The sequence below is a fragment of the Nicotiana attenuata genome, chromosome 3, assembly GCF_001879085.1.
Source record: "Nicotiana attenuata strain UT chromosome 3, NIATTr2, whole genome shotgun sequence".
Taxonomy (NCBI): Eukaryota; Viridiplantae; Streptophyta; class Magnoliopsida; order Solanales; family Solanaceae; genus Nicotiana; species Nicotiana attenuata.
This window is the reverse complement of record NC_031991.1, coordinates 69090540-69108559: the sequence shown is the minus strand read 5'-3', so window position 1 is coordinate 69108559 and position 18020 is coordinate 69090540. Positions and strand designations below refer to the sequence as shown.

At 37.3% G+C, this 18020-nt stretch overlaps 2 protein-coding genes across 3 annotated transcripts; one reads left to right on the top strand and one right to left on the bottom strand.

Moving 5' to 3' along the window:
• Positions 4325–10475, top strand: LOC109224035. 2 transcript variants are annotated; one of them, XM_019388578.1, is made up of 7 exons: positions 4325–4572; positions 4687–4906; positions 5410–5533; positions 5679–6022; positions 6496–7543; positions 8210–8376; positions 9847–10475. In XM_019388578.1, exons 1-7 carry the CDS (start codon positions 4481–4483, stop codon positions 9925–9927), a joined length of 2076 nt encoding a protein of 691 aa, XP_019244123.1. In that variant the 5' UTR covers positions 4325–4480; the 3' UTR covers positions 9928–10475. The 2 variants fall into 2 exon arrangements, with proteins under 2 accessions (XP_019244123.1, XP_019244122.1); XM_019388577.1 differs by having other exon boundaries at positions 4326–4572; positions 4684–4906.
• Positions 10216–11733, bottom strand: LOC109224036 (peptidyl-prolyl cis-trans isomerase CYP26-2, chloroplastic). Its single transcript, XM_019388579.1, has 2 exons — positions 10745–11733; positions 10216–10472 (listed from the first exon to the last, which is right to left on the bottom strand). Exons 1-2 carry the CDS (start codon positions 11608–11610, stop codon positions 10370–10372), a joined length of 969 nt encoding a protein of 322 aa, XP_019244124.1. The 5' UTR covers positions 11611–11733; the 3' UTR covers positions 10216–10369.

Genomic DNA, 18020 nt, shown 5'->3' with positions numbered 1-18020 from the left:
TCTCGAGGGCCTCGGGATGGATTTGGATGGGTGACGGGGAGTTTGGATTTTTGGAGCAGCTGCAGAAATTTCTGCTTCTGTTGTTTCCGCACCTGCGGCTTGGGGACCGCAGGTGCGACGCTGCGGATGCGTTTTAAGGGCCGCAGATGCGACTAAGGTGGTGAAGGGCAGGAGCCGCAGAAGCGGAGATCTTAGCGCACCTGCGATGGCGCAGGTGCGGGTATTTGACTGCAGATGCGGTTTTGAGCAGATAAGTGACTTCCGCAGGTGTGAACTTTGGACTGCAGGTGCGGTCGTGCAGGTGCATGCCTAAGGCCGCAGGTGCGGAATCCCTGGGCTAGAACCTATATAAGGTTTCCTTCGCGATTTTCTGCTTTTCTTCACCATTTTTTAAGTCGGATTGAGAGCTTTTTGGGAGATTTTGAAGAGGAAATTCAAGGGAACTTCGTGGAGGTAAGATTCTTGGAACTAAAACTCATTTCTATGGTGTTATTTCACTGATTAGGCTTGAAATTTATGGAAATTAGTGGTTAAAATTGGGGATTTAGGGCTTGGAACTTGAGACTTTGATTTGAGGATTTGAGGGGCCGTTTGTGGTCGAATTTTGGTATATTTGATATGTACGAACTCGTGAGAATGTAAGGATTCTACTGATGTGACTTTTAATGGATTTCGAGACGTGGGCCCGGGGGTCGGGTTTGGCCAATTTCGGGATTTCTTGATGTAATTTGATTATTTTCGCATGGGTTTCGTTCCCTTAGCATATATTGATGTCATGATTCTATTTTTGGATAGATTCGGCGCGAGTTGAGGCCGAGTTGATAGGCAAGGGCGTCGCGGAGTAGTATTTTATCCGGTTTGAGGTAAGTAACCATTGTAAATCTGGACCTGAGGGTATGAAACCCCGGTATTTCGTATTGTTTTGATAAATGAGGTGACGAACATGCTAGGTGACGAGCGTCTGGGCATGCACCGCTAGGGATTGTGATCTGGTCCGTCTCGTAGCGGCTATTAGGCCACGTATTTGATTTGAAATCTTATGATATTCCGTATTTTAGAGATGTATACTATATTTTGGGTTGTACGCCGTGTTTGGGGCCTTGTGCCGACCTGTTTAGACCCTTAGGGGTATTTTTACTACTTTCCTCTCTCTATTTGATTTGAAAGCATATCCTCAGTCATGTTTTACCAATTTATTGTTTAAAACCGGTTTCATTACTATACTTCTTAATATATGAAAACTGTTTGGGTTGAGTTCCCTGATTTTCACCGATATGCCCGAGAGGCTGTGAGGTTAATGACCGAGAGAGGTTGAGGACCTAATGGTGAGGATTATATATACATTATGGATCGGGCTGCACGCTGCAGCGATACTTATATGGATTGGGCTGCACGCCGCAACGATATGTATTGGATCGGATTGCGCGCCGCAGCGATATGGCGCTTGGGCCTTGCCCGAGTGGCTATACTTATGAGTGATACTGTGCCCGAGGAGCTTGTTTATGACATCTTGCTGTTTTCACTCTTCTTTTATAGTGAACCTCTGTTGAAAAATGTTGAATGAATGCCTTTAAAGGGTTTTAATTGAAACTAGGGGTGGGCATAATACCGGCCGAACCGTGAATTTTGGTTTTTCGATTTCGGTTTAATCGGTTATTCGGTCGGTGAGCGGTTTTTAAATTATTAAATTTTAATTTTTCGGTGCGGTTTACGGTTTTGGTATTTCGGTTTTCGGTTAAACCGAAAAACCAAAATTTAATGTATGAGTCAAAATTTTGAAACGCTGCCTTGTTTGTTAAAAATGGATGGACGATGAAAATTTTATTCTGAAATCTTTCAATGGTACATATCTATCTATGTTAACGGCTCCTCAATAGCAGACTTTACATCACTATATTTAGAAATTCAGAGATCACATAATAGCAGGAGAGTTCAGTCATCATGATCCTTAACATAAAAGATTACAATATTAGTCAATCATCTGTTAATTATGACAACAGAATAATTAGTGTCAGTTGCCATTTTCACCTGTGTTAATAGAGCAACTAATAAATAGAATAAAATTACAAGTTGGATAACTATAACCAAATGTATTTCATTCTTTAAAAGAAATAAATGTAACTAATTAAGTATGAAAATGGATATGGAACATGACAATCTAACTAAATTTCTTCTATACAACCAAAAGCCTCATGGAATAGATTGTACAGCCTCTAAAAGAACCAACAAAAGCTATTTTCCTTAAGAAGTAAAAGATCTCCTCTTATGTACATTACTATGGAATCTTCGACCAAAATTTTATGCAGCAACTATGGCTTGGAAAAGAATGGACAATGGTCACTGCCTTTGATCTTGAAGACAACTTCAGGAGGGTTTTCCCTCACAAGTTTTTCTTGGACATCTGGTGAAAGAGCGTGATCATCCAGTGTTTGGACAGAAAATCTCGACCTCCTAAAGATTCGTAGTCTACATCGGATATAAAAATCTTGAACCGTTAATAACCGAAAAACTAAACCGAAAATAACCGAATCGAACCTTGAAAAAACCGCACCGAACCGTAAATACTTTGGTTTGATTTGGTTATTAATATTACAAAACCGAAAACCGATAAATCGAACCGTACTTTCATAATAACCGACCGAACCGACCGACGCCCACCCCTAATTGAAACTGGAGTTTTATGAGATAAATGATTATTGGACTGCAGATTTTGACTTTATATTTCTGTTGAGATTTCTTATATGATCTTAAATGCTCGTCACTGCACTCAGACTTTATTTACTTTAGTTACTTACTGAGTTGGCATACTCACGTTACTCCCTACACCTTGTGTGCAGATCCAGGTGCCCGAGCATCAGAGTGAGAGCTTCAAGCACTGTCAGAGTCATATCCGGAGATCGCAAGGTAGCTGCATGGCGTTCGCAGCCCTGTCTTCCTCCTTCCTATCTTAGCATTTTGTTATTTCAGGCTATTTTGTATTATGCAGACAGTGTTTTGGCTGTACTTAGAGGCTCATGACTAGTGACACCGGATTCAGATTGTGTTAGAATATTTCGTACTGGTTTTCCGCTTATTTCTGTTAGTTTACATATTTCATATGAAGCATTTGAGACTTAATCGATTTTAGAAAATAATTTTTATAAAACGAATTCTATATGGAAAATGTAGGTTTGGCTTGCCTAGTACTGTGATAGGCGCCATCACGACCTGTGTATTTGGGGTCGTGACAAGAGGTTTTGGTTTGGACTTGAAAAGACCTATTAATGACGCACTTTAGGTACATAATATATGTTCTTCCTTCCATTAATTTCCTCAATTAACAACCTGTTCATAATTTGAATAAAAATTTAAGGTGTTAAGCAACCTTCCAACGGGATACTCCTATTTTCGAAATTTGCTAATACGGACATACCTAAAAATTTATTTAACCTCTAAGAGGTGCTATCCCTCTTTCTATGAGAAAGAAAACACTCGTAAACGACATAAGTTTAATTTGGAGTCAATTCACATCATTACAATTGCTTTTTCTTTGATAATGAGTTCATATATCCTTCAAAAGGCTATGTTGCAAAATTGCATAAAAAGAATCACAAATTCTTTCCATGGCTGCTCACTCCATGAGTCATGACGTATCTTGCTTAATATTATACAAACTTAACTAAAAAGTTGCACAATATATCGTATATGTAACTCAACAAGCTTTTTGCCTCTTCAGCTCCGCTATAGTGTAACATACTTGCACTATAATATAATATAAGAGAAAAATATCAAAAAATGGATACGAAAGATAAATACTAATAATGGCCTGACAGAAATGACATATCACCTTGCATTAGATCAGCTTTATTCGTACACTAAATGATGCAAAGCATAATTAATGCATATTAACAATCCGATAACACCAGCAAAATCCCCACTGATAGGATTTTACTGGGTTGTTGTTGTTGTAACAATCCGATAACATCAATCCGTAACTTTCAGCCTAGGAAAAAAACATCAAACATTAGATGAGCAGCCAATTAGTATGCTAAATTGCAACCACAATCGAAAAATAATTTATGAGCTCTCCAAAATTGATTAATCTACGTTCTGAAATTTTAAATTGAGCATGTTTCTCAATTTTACGCCACATACGCGCCAATACATTGGCTTTATATTATACATAGATAGATAGATAAATGTGTTGCTCTCTTTGCTAGTTAGATATTTGATCGAGATTAGAAGTGCTCATTTTACAAACTTAAAGCACCAGACCTACTTAATAGTATATTTAATGGACTACTTTGAACCTACCTTTAACATAAGGACCCGTTTTGTTATTTTCTCCAAATCAAATGGACAATACCCAGTTCCTTCCAGCTTAAAGCCTCCGGCAAAAGAAGTCTTCTGAAACTCACCGATTGCCGGTGAATACTGTTTAAACTCGCGCTTCACACACACACACACAGTACATATTTGGAAAGTGGAAAAAAGAGAAGAAATGTCTGAAGAATCAGAGAAGCGGTTTCAAGATGCCATGGACAAGCTCTTTCGGGTTCCTCCCAAATCCAAGCCCAATTCCACCGCCTCTAGGTTCTCTTCTTTCCCTATCTTTTTAATTTCTTAATTTTTTTTTGGGGGACTGAATTTGTATACTTCTAATGGCTATAATGTTTAATTGTGGCATTTTTGGTTTGGCTGTAGTAGCGCATCTGGAGTTCAATTGTCAAGAGGCAAGAAGCGGCCGGATATGTCATCTGCGTTTGCATCAGTGGATCCAAAATTAAGAGGCAAAGCAGTTAACAAGCACAATTTTTTAGCTACTAACAGTTCAGGGGAAGCTCCGCCTTGTAGACCATGGGACCGAGATGATTTATTTACAAGGATAGCCACTTTTAAGGCTATGACCTGGTTTGCTAAACCAAAGGTTTGATTTTTAGTGCCTCCTCTTCTTTATAGTGCCCCTCTAAATATTTAATCCTTACAGTAAATAGTACTTAGGCAACCCATTATGCCTTAGTAACATTATTGCTAACAAATTTTCTTTTTATGCTTCTAAACCATATGCTTTTGCACAGTTGTTCTAGTAATAGAGAAGTATAATTATTTATGACTCCAAAGGTAACTGCTCTAGCTGATTGCTTGGGCTTATACAGGCTTTTACCCTTATCCTAGAAGATTCTTTCAGAAATAGTCTTAGAATTTTTAAGTGGTTGTTTTTAAGTTCTGTGTTCTTCCTTTAGAAAGTATCTATCTTTTCTACATTCCTATTATCCACCTTTTTTCTTCTTTATGTTTTTGGAAAGGTTACCTCTACATCTTTTCTTAGAAAAAAGGAATCTTTCCTTCTGTATTATCTGTTTGCACATAAACTGTTTCCACTCTGCCACATTCTAAATCTTAGAACACAATGCATTTGTTCCTTGGCAGGCAATCAGTGCTGTTAACTGTGCTAGAAGAGGTTGGATTAATGTGGATATGGATACCATTGCATGTGAAGCATGTGGATCACGTATGCTTTTCTCCACTCCGCCATCTTGGTCACAACAGCAAAGTATGTTGCACATCTTTTCCATGTTTGTGGCATCTGATGTATTACTATTATTCTTAAAACAGAAGTAATTGGTCATTGTTACCTCGTTCTCATGCATACTGAATTTGTGTTTCTCGTTTCATGGTTTTCCATTTGCGGGCGTCAGTTGACAAAGCGGCCTTGGTATTCAGCTTGAAGCTGGATAGTGGACACAAGCTACTTTGCCCTTGGATTGACAATGTCTGTGATGAAAAACTAGCAGATTTTCCACCTACAGCTACTGCTATGCTAGTTGATCAGTATAAAATACGGCATTCTGTTCTATCACAGCTTGCTGCTCTTCCTGTGATTTCACCTAAGGCTGTCGCTAGCTTGAGAAGGCCTCAGTTAGATCAATTTCTACGAGAATCTTTAACTGTGGAACGTGATGAGCCCGAGTGCATACGAACTCCCCAAAATGAAGACACCAGAAATGAACGCACTTCAGTTTCTTCTCTCACATATTATCAGGTATGAAAGAAAATGTGAACATGAGCCAGCAAATATTGCTCTTAGTTTCTCATTGCTGGAGAATGTTGACGAGTACAAACCTGCAGCTAACCCTTACTCAACTTAATTTCTCTGATTTAATTAGTACAATGGCAAGAGCTAGTGCCTAACTGCATATCTGCTATCAAACAAAACTTGTCTCATCCATTGTCCAGTTGATCACTATGCTGTTTATTTTTGGACTGCATATCTGTATGTCTTCACTGTTTGAGGAGGGGCAGGGCGGGAGCAATCTTAGAATTGTAACGAAATTTTATCGTTCTTCTTTTTTGGGAGGGAGGGAGGGATGGGTGGGGGAGGTGAGCAGGGTTTTATTTCGAGCTATAAATTTAATTTTATATGGGCTAATTTTTAACGTAATTTCTTTTGTTAGATGAAGTAATTGTGTTTGTCAATTTGCGGTTTTTGGTATTGATATATTGAATCATGTTTAGGCACAAAAGCTCATTAGTTTATGCGGCTGGGAACTCCGAAGACTGCCATATTTAGTTGACTCCAAAGATCAGCTGCATCAATCTAGTAAGGATGCCAATCTCTCGGATAAGTCTCTTTTGAGCGGGAAGAATCAGACTATTACTGTCTACAGTTCATGTACTGATAAGACTTCTTTGAGCGGGAAGAATCAGACTATTACTGTCTACAGTTCATGTACTGATAAGACTTCTGAGAGCAAGACAGATGATGAAAGTCAAGCTTCTGAGGATGCAATAATCAACCCAAATGCTGTTGTTCTCGACTGTAGGCTTTGTGGGGCTTGTATTGGTCTATGGGATTTTTCCATGGTTCCTCGGCCTTTGGAATTTCTACGAGTAAGTGGATACACACAGGTCAATGATGACCATGTCAGTCTCAATGATGGCGGTAAAAACCTTCCTTCTGGCAATAGTGATCGTGATGAGAGTAGAGAGCACATAGGACACGTTGCAACTTCTGGTAACACTGTGTTAGATAGAAGACCGCCAAGTTTAAACTTAACGATTGCAGGTGGTCCTCCCCCAGCAACGCATAATTACAGGGCAAAAATATCTCTGCCAATCATTGGGCGGAATTTGAGAGCATGGTTTATTGCTGAATCTGAGCTTAAGGATGATTTAATAACCAAGAATGCATCTGGGAATTGCAAAAACCCAGAGTTGCCTGCACGAGAAAATACAACGTCCACATCAGAAGTGATTGCAGAAGCTCAACTGGAAAACAACAAGGCTGCTGTACATGTTTCTGGCAACACGACTGAAATGGCTGATAATGCAGAAAGCTTGGACAAGGTTGATCCAGCAGTCACAGATCATTGTATGGACAAGGTTGGAAATGATTTTCGGTCAAGTAGCAAGGATAGTGTCACAACTCATGTAGGAGAAAGTGGCGAGAGCAGAGTGATGGTTGAAGGGAACAATGTTACACAAGGAGGGGAACAAGGCAATAGGCATGATGTTATAATGGCTGGAGTGCGTCCTCTTATCCATGACATTTCACCTAGTCGAGGTAATTCAGTTTCTTTAGGAATGCTTTCTTTGATCAAGCTTGCCCATTTGCATTACATTGTTGCGAAATTTTCCATGAAATTGATTTATATTGGCTATAAGAGGGTGAACCAAGTTTGTTAGCAACATAGATCCAGTTTCATGGTCCAAGTTTGGTATACTTGCGTTGAATTGCAGTTTTGACATGCATTACTGTCCAAGGACTGTTCAGTCTCTTCTTATTTTGCATATCTTTCAGAATGACCATATGAATTGCTCGGCTTCTTCCTCCTTTTGGTATTCGCTGTTATGTCCATGAATCAGAAGTACAACACCTATATTCTTTCTGCTGTCTATCCAAAGACCTCACCTCATTGACCCAAGTTTTTCATTATTCTCTAGCTTCAAGTCTAGGAAGGTGCCTTCCCTATTCTGTGATACTCATTTTGAATTGCACCGCATTGCCTCTTTAGTATTTCTGTCTGCTTTGCCAATATATCAGACACATACGCTTGGAAAACAGATTCTTTTCAACCAATTTATAATTTCACAAAAGTATCATTTTCATGCAGAAATTCTTATGATGAACAATAGAAAAGAAAAAGGAAGGTACATTTTTTATGTGCATTCTTTGCTCTATTTATGTTGAGCGTACAAGTGTAACTGACAGATTATGTCATCCTTTCAGGAAAAGCTATGGAGTTTGATCCATTCAGGCTGCACAGATATTTTTGCCCCTGGATTGCATCTAATGGTGGCTCTCCACCTGGGTGGGAACAAACATTATCCGCTTTAGAGCGTCATGAAGAATCTTCTTCTTCTTTATCCAGCTATCCTCCATCTTCCTTGATTAAGGTAAGGAAGAAGTAAACTGAAGTTAGTTTGACTAACAAGGATAAAGACATTGTTAGCTGTAGTAGTAATTTTCTTGATTGATGCTGTTAGCTGTAGTAGTAATTAGGCTAGCTTATTACGAAACAGATAACATCAGTAGCTAGTTAAAACAACAACAACAACTACCCAGTATAGTCCCATATGGTGGGGTCTGGGGAGGGTAATACGTACACAAGCCTTACCCCTACCCGAAAGGGCAGAGAGGCTGTTTCCAATCGACCCTCGGCTCAGGAAAAGGAAAAGGAACATCAGTAGCTAGTTAGAGCAACCTAATTAACATGTAAACTCACATTTTGTTTGGTGTTTACTGTTTAGCAGATCTATTGATGAAATGATGCTCCTTTCATTCGTTTAACAACAATCTATTTCTTCATGGCCTTGACTTGGAGAAATACAGTTTGGGCTTACTGTTCGAATATGATAACTTGAGAACTTAAGGCAAGATTGTTTACATTAAACTAATGATGTTAATAATTCCATTTGGACAAAAAAAGAAAAAAAATCCATTTGCATGCTGCATTATTTACCTCAGAGAATTGAATGCATATTTAGACCAAGCATAATTCAGAGAGAAAATATATAGTACTATCTTCTGTTAATAAGAAGATTTATCTTCTGGGGTCCAGATTTCGATTTTGAACTCCACATTCCTTTTACCCTGTCTACTTATGCTTTTAGTCAACTTATATGAACATGACAACTTAAATATCGATTTTATTTTTCTTAGTAAATCACACAAAAAAAGGAGTAAATGAGATCATTAGTCGAAGATGAACGGTGATGTTGCATGCCCTTATAACACTGCTGAGGCATCCTCATACGTCCAAGTCAAAATTGAGAATTAGTTTAACAGGCTTAGGGATGTTACTTACCAGACTCTACTGTCAGTATCATCCTTTTGTTTGCTGATAATTGAAGACGATTTATCACTTGAGCTTCTGATCTGTAGCTCATTGAATTTGACGAAATTTTGCTTGGTTGCAACTGTTTATTTGAATTTAATGGGTAGTTTACCATGGTGTCAGTGGAGTTCTATCTGGTGGTTGACCCTTAACGTATATTGTTAGAGGAAATGGTGGGTTTAGTACTTCTAAAAAGAAGTGTTTGTAGCCTCCAAGAAGCTTGGCCAAACATGCTATAAGACAGAAAAGCACTAGCTTCCTTTGTTCTCTTGATACCAGATGGTCTGAGTAATGGGATGAATGCTACTTATTCTGTGCTTAATCTATCTGCCATTGTACTTGTTTACATTTACTTGTATAGTCTTACTATCAGGAAAAGAGATTATCTATTCGCCTTCTATCCTTATTTACACTACTTGTATAGTTTTACTGCCAGAAAAGGGATTAATCTTACTTTATATGTACTTTTAATTGAGAAAAGTTCTATCGTCAGAAAGCAAATGATTTATCTTGTGTTGCTCCTGTGCAGGGGGATGATCCTGTTGCTTCAGTGCAAAAGCTTTTTACATCTCCTCCATCCAAGCGAAAGAAGCTTGTTCGACCAAGTTAAGTCAGCAAAGTTAACCACATGCTAGAATATAGCCCCCATGGTCCCCGAGGAAATTCACCGGACAGACTGAGCCATAAGATTACCTTCCCAGTGGAGAAAAGTTTTTGCATCTTATTACCTGTATGTCACACATGTGAGCTTGTGTAGTGGATAATTAATTAGTAAAACGCTTTGGAGATAATTTCTCCAAAGTGAGAGCAATATATGTATTTTGTGAATGCTAGTGTTAATTACTTAGAGAGAGTTGCAATCTGCTTTTTTGGACGGAAAAAGTAAAACAAGGTGAAGACACTATAATTGCTGCCATTGATATAAACTTTCCGAGGAGAGGGAAAATTGCATCATGAATTTGTTTGGTACATAATTGTTGTACTCTTTCACTTTGAGCAATTCTTCCTCTTAACAGAATCTAAAGGACAAAAATCTCTCAACCGCATCTTGATCAATCCATCAAGCCGCAATTTGTTATTATCACCTTTGAGTAAGGTCTGTTGAAGCCTCTCTCTGCAACTACAGCTCTTTTATCTCCTATCAACTTAGCCACCCTGTTGATAATACCAAAAAATTAATGCATCTGTATGGTTCACTTAGTTGAATGATTTTGCATGGGTTAGTTTCTTGTGTAATTGTATGCTATTATTATCCTAATAGGTAACTGTTATGTTTTATCTATACTGTGACATTTCTGATAGGAAACTGTTTTGTCTTCCTATTAGTTGTTGAACATGCCAGATTGTCTGTTATACGAGTTCATATTTGGTGTCAATTTTCATTAAAAACCACCAGATCAGCTTAGGTGATTGGGAGATGGCAGTACCTGAAATAAGGAGAACTGGTATTCTCTTTCACAGTTTTGACCTGGCCAATTCTCTCCACAACATCCATACCATCCAAAACTCTCCCAATGACTAAGGCAGAGGCATCTAACTCAGGTGAGTCTTTAACTGCAATAGTAAACTCTGTCCCATTTACATCTTTTCCCAGTTCTTCTTGGTCGATTTCCAGCTTTCCTTTTCGAGCAACCAGCTTCATCTTCGGAGGTGGTTTTGAGGGGTCCCTCACAATAATGCTGACACTTCTTGCTACATTCTTGGTTCCTTGACACCCTTCACTCTGTTTCTCCCATTCGTCCACAAGGTTATCTATTGCCATAGTTCTTCCAGTGTTCTTTGCAAGTTCAGCATCCACACCAAATGATCTCAACCCACCATGTTGCACATAATTTGGCATTATCCTTGCGAATTCTTTTCTTCTGTAACTAACCCCAGCTGCTCCACTAACAAGTTTACTAAACCTTGCTGAGCCAACAGGGGTACTATCACCGTATAGCCCGACAACAATTCTTCCTATAGGTTCACCATCAACTGATACTTCAAGAAATGCTTGCTTTGTCACATTCTGATCTGAACAATAATCGACTTTTCTTGAAGGCTCTTCTGGTTCTATTTTATCAGGGCTATCGGGAAGTTCATCTGCCCTTGCCCTTGACAAATTCAATGGCTCAATTGCTTGGGAGCCTAAGAGTAGAAGCAAGGATGAACTAGTGCCAATGGCAAGTTCTCTGCGCGAAAATTTGCAGCATTGGTTGGGAATTGAAAGAGTTTTAGTTGTAACTGTGCCTTGAATTTGTTTTGGAGGAAGGGGAGAAGCTGGAGGCTGGAGAAATTGAGCTGAAGACTGCATATTTTTCTGATTTAGTCTCTTTCTTCTTAAGAGAACTTCTAAAGTCTGCCTCTCTAATTGTTTCTCAACTTTCTCTTCATTTTCTATGGGTGTAAGAAGTCTGCCTTTTCCTTTAATATACAGAATGATTTTTGTGGATAGGAACAGCAGAAGGCAATCCCCTCATATCTAATACAATCATGCTACTGGTTTATAAATACTTGACTGGGCCATCCTTTACTTAGCACATTTGAATAGCATCAAACTTGAATAATATATGGATTTTTACCTAGTTATACTATATTTGAAACTTATTAATCACTTTTCTTTAGGTTCCTTAAAAATTATATTGTGCATCTATATTTACTATTTATGTACAAAATATGATAAAAGAAAGATCCCTTAAATATAGGAATTAATTTGTAACTATATCTCCCATCCCCATCTATCAACTTAATTAGCCTCCTTTAATCATGATATTCCTCCCAATTTCAAAAAAATTTGAAGTCATTCTGTCTTTCATACAAATCAACCAATCTCTCTCTCTCTCACAAATCAAACTATTATCTCTCTAAAATTATAGCATCATATATTTATCTGAATCAATTTCACCAACAATCATTAAAAAGCTTTAACTATTGACAAATCCAACGACATTATCTCTGAAATTGCAGGTAGAGGGGTCTGCCATTGACATAGCATTAAAAAGCTTCGAAACTTTGAATTGGATATTCAGATTTTACGAGTTTGTGATTTCTTTGTATTGGGTGTTCTTGAAAATGATTGAAAATATCCTTTAGAGTTCATATCTCAATTTTAGGAGAGATTGGTTAAGTTTAAAGTTGGTTTTAGGTTGAATTTCATAATGAAGCTCGAGGAAGATGAAGTTTCGGAATTGTATTACGATTGTATGATAAATGTATCATAATTGTATCTGAGTCGTATTTGATACATCAATACCTAAGACAATTCTGATACAATACTAATACTATTAAAATACAATATTGTATTATAATTTAATTTAGAGTTGGTTCTAGGTGGATGTTTTAAATTGAAACTTGAAAAAGATGAAGATCAAAGTTGTATCATAATTTAGAATTGTATCACAATTTGTACCTAAAACAATACATGATATAATACTAATACAAGTATAATACGATATTGTATCAGTTTAAGTTTAGAGTCGGTTTTAAGTTGTATTATAATTGTGTAAAAATTCTTTCAGAATTGTATCAAATTTGTATCTGAATTATGAGCAGTTGTGAGATCGTGACGAATTTCACAGTTTGTTCACAAATATATGATAAATATATTAATTTATTATTATTGTATCAGGTATTATTTTGGATTTTAGTGTACCATCTACAAGTTATATAGCGTATCATACAATTATGTTTTACGTATTGATGTATCTGATACAATTTAAATACAATTATGATACATTTATCATACAATTCCTGAATATTTCTTCATTTTCAGTATAGTCCGGTCTCCCAGCAAAAGAACGATGTAATTGATGATTTAATAATATAAACTTATCGGCAATGGCGGGAAAAGAGAAGATGGAGATTCTGGGCGTAGATTAAGGAATTTTGTTGTAAAAAAAAGGAGAGGGAAAAAAGAAAAAAAAAAGGAAAGGATATACTTGAATCCCTTAATTGAAAGCACTAATAATGGGGTGGGAGCCTTTTAAGGAGCAATTTGTGAGAAAAACCTAGATACTTATTAAAAACTACAAAACATAGGGAACATTGATAAATAAGTTTCTAATATAGTATAACTAGGTAAAAGTCCCAATAATATAATATATAAAAAATAAACATTTTTACAGCTATTATTTTAAGAGCGCCTATACAGTGTCATTTTCCTTAAAGAATTTATGGTTGGGGCATGACATTACTCTATATTATTATAATTGTGGTCGAGTATTGTATGGTTAATATTTCCAAACAAGAATTTCTTTAGATGGTCACACCATTTAATGATGTGTTTTCAGCTGGCAAAATAATATCAACAGCATTGTAAACGTGCTCGTGGTCAAAACAAATTGAAAAATAAAAAGAAAAAGTACTAAATGCAATACATGAAAGTAATTACGAGGTTTTGTTAATTTAACACAAGATACTACTACAATAAGAAGGAAAGTATATAACAATGGTATAAACTTGTACTCCATGTCGTCACTTAAATTTTATTATCGCCATTCCCGATCCGCACAGCTATGAGTGTTCAATGTTAGTAATAACTAGTGAATTGGTAATAAGATTACAAGGAATGGCAATTATATAAAATCTAAATACGATTTTTTGATTAGTAGGTCAAGTTCTATTTTCATACTCGGATTAAAGATGTCGATTTTGATGGATAATTGACACTACAGACATATTCATATTGTATTTTAATCGATGAGAATGCTATCATAAGAATCTACGTAATTCAAAAAGTAATTACATATTGCTTATTCAAAGATAATTAATTTCTTAGAAAAAAAAATTGAAAATGGACACCTTTATATCGTGAAGAATAATATATCGTCTAAAAAAGGAAGAGTACAATTTGTTAATACTTGACTACAGATAAGTATTCGAACTATAAAATATAAATTAAAATTTCACTATTTTCTAGAACACTTGTTTTTTATTTTATTTTAAAGTTGTGTTTGAAGATCACTTTACCTTACAAACTTTTCAATTTTCATTATGGTAACATATACTATCGTCATTGTATGGTTCAAAATTAGACCAGAAAAATTCGGCACGCGAAGACATAATGCCAAGGTCGGACAGCTCAAGGTCGGACCGTCATCAATAAAGCCAAGGTCGGACAGACCAAGGTCGGGCCGTCATCAATAAAGCCAAGGCCGGACCGTCATCAAGAAGGTCGTGGTCGGATAGGCCGAGGTCGGACAGGCCGAGGACGGACAGTCATGAAACTGCTAGTTTGCTTTAGAATACTCAAAAGGAATATTCTACCGAATATTCTCTCTAAATTGTACCTTTTGTAAGGATTTTCTATGGATACCCCCCTTATAAATAGGAGGGGAGGACTTCCCATTGAGGGGGCTCTCTCTGGGTCTCCCTCTCCCTCTTTCTAGAAAATATGTAAACACATCTCTCAAAAGAGAGAAGAGGATCTGTGATCCAAAACCTTCATCAGATCCAAAAAGGGTCCAATGGTTCTTGTATTTTGTCTATCATTCATCTTTATCAAATGAAAGAAGATCCGACTAACTCAAGATCGGGTGAATCTTTTCCTTTATCTACATTTTATTGCCATTTAATGGTATTCAATGCATCTTTCTTTATGTTATTAAATCTGGCTATAATCACGCCCAATATTTATACTCAGCTATGTTTTTCTAATCATATTATTCGTCTCGGATCTAGAGTTAATTATCTTTAACTAGGATTTACCCCTTCATCTATTTGATTGATTTGCTTAAAAAGTGTTAAACAACTTTTGAGTCAAACAATTTGGCGCCGTCTGTGGGGATTTTCTAGTTAAAATTTTAGTTTTCTCTAGATCTAAAATTCAATCCTAGCGAGTTTCTTGTGTAGCTCCTACGGCACATACATTCATACCAAGAACATAAAAGAAGTTGTTGACGTTAGTAGGCTATGGTCAAAGCTACATGTATATTGGAATTGTGAAATGTTTAATTGGCCGATTATAAACTTTGGACTATTGCTCCAATTTGAGGCTTTGAGCCACTTATATTCTAGAATGTTGAAAACGAATGAAGATCGGCATGAAAATGTTAGCATCTGAAACACCAGTAGGATCCAGGTGGAATCTAACGAAGGAACAAATTGATTTGCTTGAAAGCATATACAGGCAGGGATAAGGACACCAAGTGTTGAGCAGATACAGCAGATAACTTTGAGGACTAATGTTTTTCCACCACCTCGACCAAATNCGCTTTGTCGATCAAACCTGCAATCAAGTGCAACTTGTGAGCATTTTGAGACCATTTTGTAGCAATTTTATGACAAAAGCGTAGGCAAGTATGGGCATAAAACACGTTAAAATCCTATGTTATCAACTCCCCCAAACTTAAGCCTTTGCTTGTCCTCAAGCAAACAAAATAAGACCCACCCCTTAAAAGAAAATCCACATAATTCCAGCCATCTGAAGGCAATCTCAACAAGCATCAATTGGGACTAACAATTGCCCTCAATAGGAATGCATCATTAACACATTTAACTTTTGAAATACCATGGGTCAAGTGTGACGCAAGAGCATCAAGAGTTGACACATTTCATCAAAGAGCTTGTCTCAATTACTTTGGTCATTGTGGAAACCAAACTCACACGTCCTCAACTCTCCCTAAGCGAACCTCACCTTTTAGAGTATTAACACACAAATCGAGGATGATGGAGTTTCACTCATCTCTCTCAAGAAGAAGGACACAAGTCCGGCTTTAGGTACCATATGCTTGCCCCTTATGTAAGTATCCACTAATGTAGGTTTCCTTCAACTCAAGATCCTATAGGGCTTTTGTGGAGTCATTATGAAGGCTTTTGGGTAAGGGTAGAACATGTTTTTATTCAAATGGGTTCAATCTTCCCTTAAGCACTTCTTTTGATTCATTATGGCACAGCTCTTTTGACTCTTTTGAGTATGTCACTTCTTTACAAGGGGTTAGAGAGACACATTGTCACTCTTTCTTATGCAATTCAAAACATTTCTCCTTTTCTACTTTTTCAACACCTTTTTCTTTTCACTTTTGTTTCCTTTGACTCCCTTTTTATTCTTGTTCACTTTGAACTTTCTTTTTATCTTTTTTCTTTTCTTGCTTTTTCATTGCCTTCCCTTTTTCTTTTGCTTTTGTACCTTTCTACCACTTTATTTCCTTTCTTTTCTCTCCCCCCAAACATAGACATTTGCCATTACTCAAGGGAAGATTTGGGTGCCAAGAGAGGGTAGTCATTTAGAACGGGTATAGGCTTCCAGCATTGGTTCTTGAAAGAAAAGGTTTAAGGCTCAAAAGGGTTAACTAGGGATCATCTTTTTGGTAGGCTATGGAATTTTTCAGCTTAACATTCGGATCAAGGAGAGCCTATAATCACTTCTCAAGTCAAATTTTACCTAGGATTTCGCCTCAACAGACATTCAAGGCAAGTTCTAAACCATTGGCTCGGGACTTGGACTCACAATTAGATTCCTCACCACACACACTAAGGGATTGCTAAAAATATCGAGTCGAGGGCCCACAACGACCTTAGTTACGATTTAAGCACACAATGGTCCGAAAGGACCACATGATGATTTTTGGTCAACGCAAGAGTCTCAAGGCCGCGACTTTCACCATCCTAAGCACAACATTATGTCTTTGACCATGGGATCAAAGGCAAATGTGCTAGGCCCAAGTGAAGTTTTGCTTGAGGTGCCCTTAACTACCACTATCAAAAACAAAAGAAAAATCAAAGAAACACACTCAAACCCTTAAGAAGGTAGTCACTCCATCCATCATCAGGAAGAGCCACCCCGTTCACACAATATTCCACCCTTGGAAAGAACTGAAAGTACAAGGGGGGGGGGGTGAATTGTAGATAATTAAAGTTAATCGTTAACAAGTTGACTTAAACTTAAGTAGTCCACTAAATATGGAAATCTTGCAGATATAGAAATTCGAGGTAATGAGCAGAAAGTAAATGAAAAAAATTAAAGACACCAGGAATTTTTATACTGGTTCGGATTCAATGCGAATCCTAATCCAGTCCCCTTGGGTTGCAAGGGATTTCTCTTCAGGTGAATAAGTTTTCTTTCAACTACAAATTTGATGTATGTCACTCAGTTTCTCTAGCACTCGTTTGATACAATGCCTCACCAGTTGTATGCTCTATTTCTATCCCTGACTTGTTACACAGCAGATCTATATAGGCTACTATGCTTGTTTGCAGTAGAATAAAGAGAGTTATTTTGGTTTGATCAAAGTATACTAAGGATGGAGTTACACTGTGAATTTATACAAGGATCAATGGTGAAGGCTTGTCAACCCAAGGGTTTTGATCCTTGGAAAGAGTTGATTCTTTCCAAGAATAAAGAACTATCCGTTGCTTCTCTTCAGACCTTTTCCTTCGGCAGATAACGGGTTTGACAGGATTCTTCCTTGATTGTTGGACCTTCCAATCTTGACCGCTGTCCGGATCTTCTAGCTTTAATAGTTCTTCAGTGATTTGATCTGACTCGTCAATCACAGATTGCGTTGAATCTTTATTCCATTATGGCATATTTGATTTCCCAAAATCATGGAGCTAATCCTGATTTGCTGATGTAGTACTGTTTCTTTCCTTGTACATCGTAAGTATTTCAGGCAGCTTCCCTTCTGAATGATTTCCTTCCTTGTTCGACATAGCCGTTCCAATAGTTCCTTTTTACTTCTTTGAACTCCTGCACATGCATATTAATTGCATCATTAAAATATGATC

Coding starts and splice junctions, on each gene's coding strand:
- LOC109224035 (XM_019388577.1), top strand. CDS start 4,481: ATGTCTGAAGAATCAGAGAAGCGGTTTCAAGATGCCATGGACAAGCTC. Junction 5,534..5,678: donor ATCTTGGTCACAACAGCAAA/GTATGTTGCACA, acceptor TGCGGGCGTCAG/TTGACAAAGCGGCCTTGGTA. Junction 7,544..8,209: donor TGACATTTCACCTAGTCGAG/GTAATTCAGTTT, acceptor TCATCCTTTCAG/GAAAAGCTATGGAGTTTGAT.
- LOC109224036 (XM_019388579.1), bottom strand. CDS start 11,610: ATGCAGTCTTCAGCTCAATTTCTCCAGCCTCCAGCTTCTCCCCTTCCT. Junction 10,473..10,744: donor ACCAGTTCTCCTTATTTCAG/GTACTGCCATCT, acceptor TATTATCAACAG/GGTGGCTAAGTTGATAGGAG.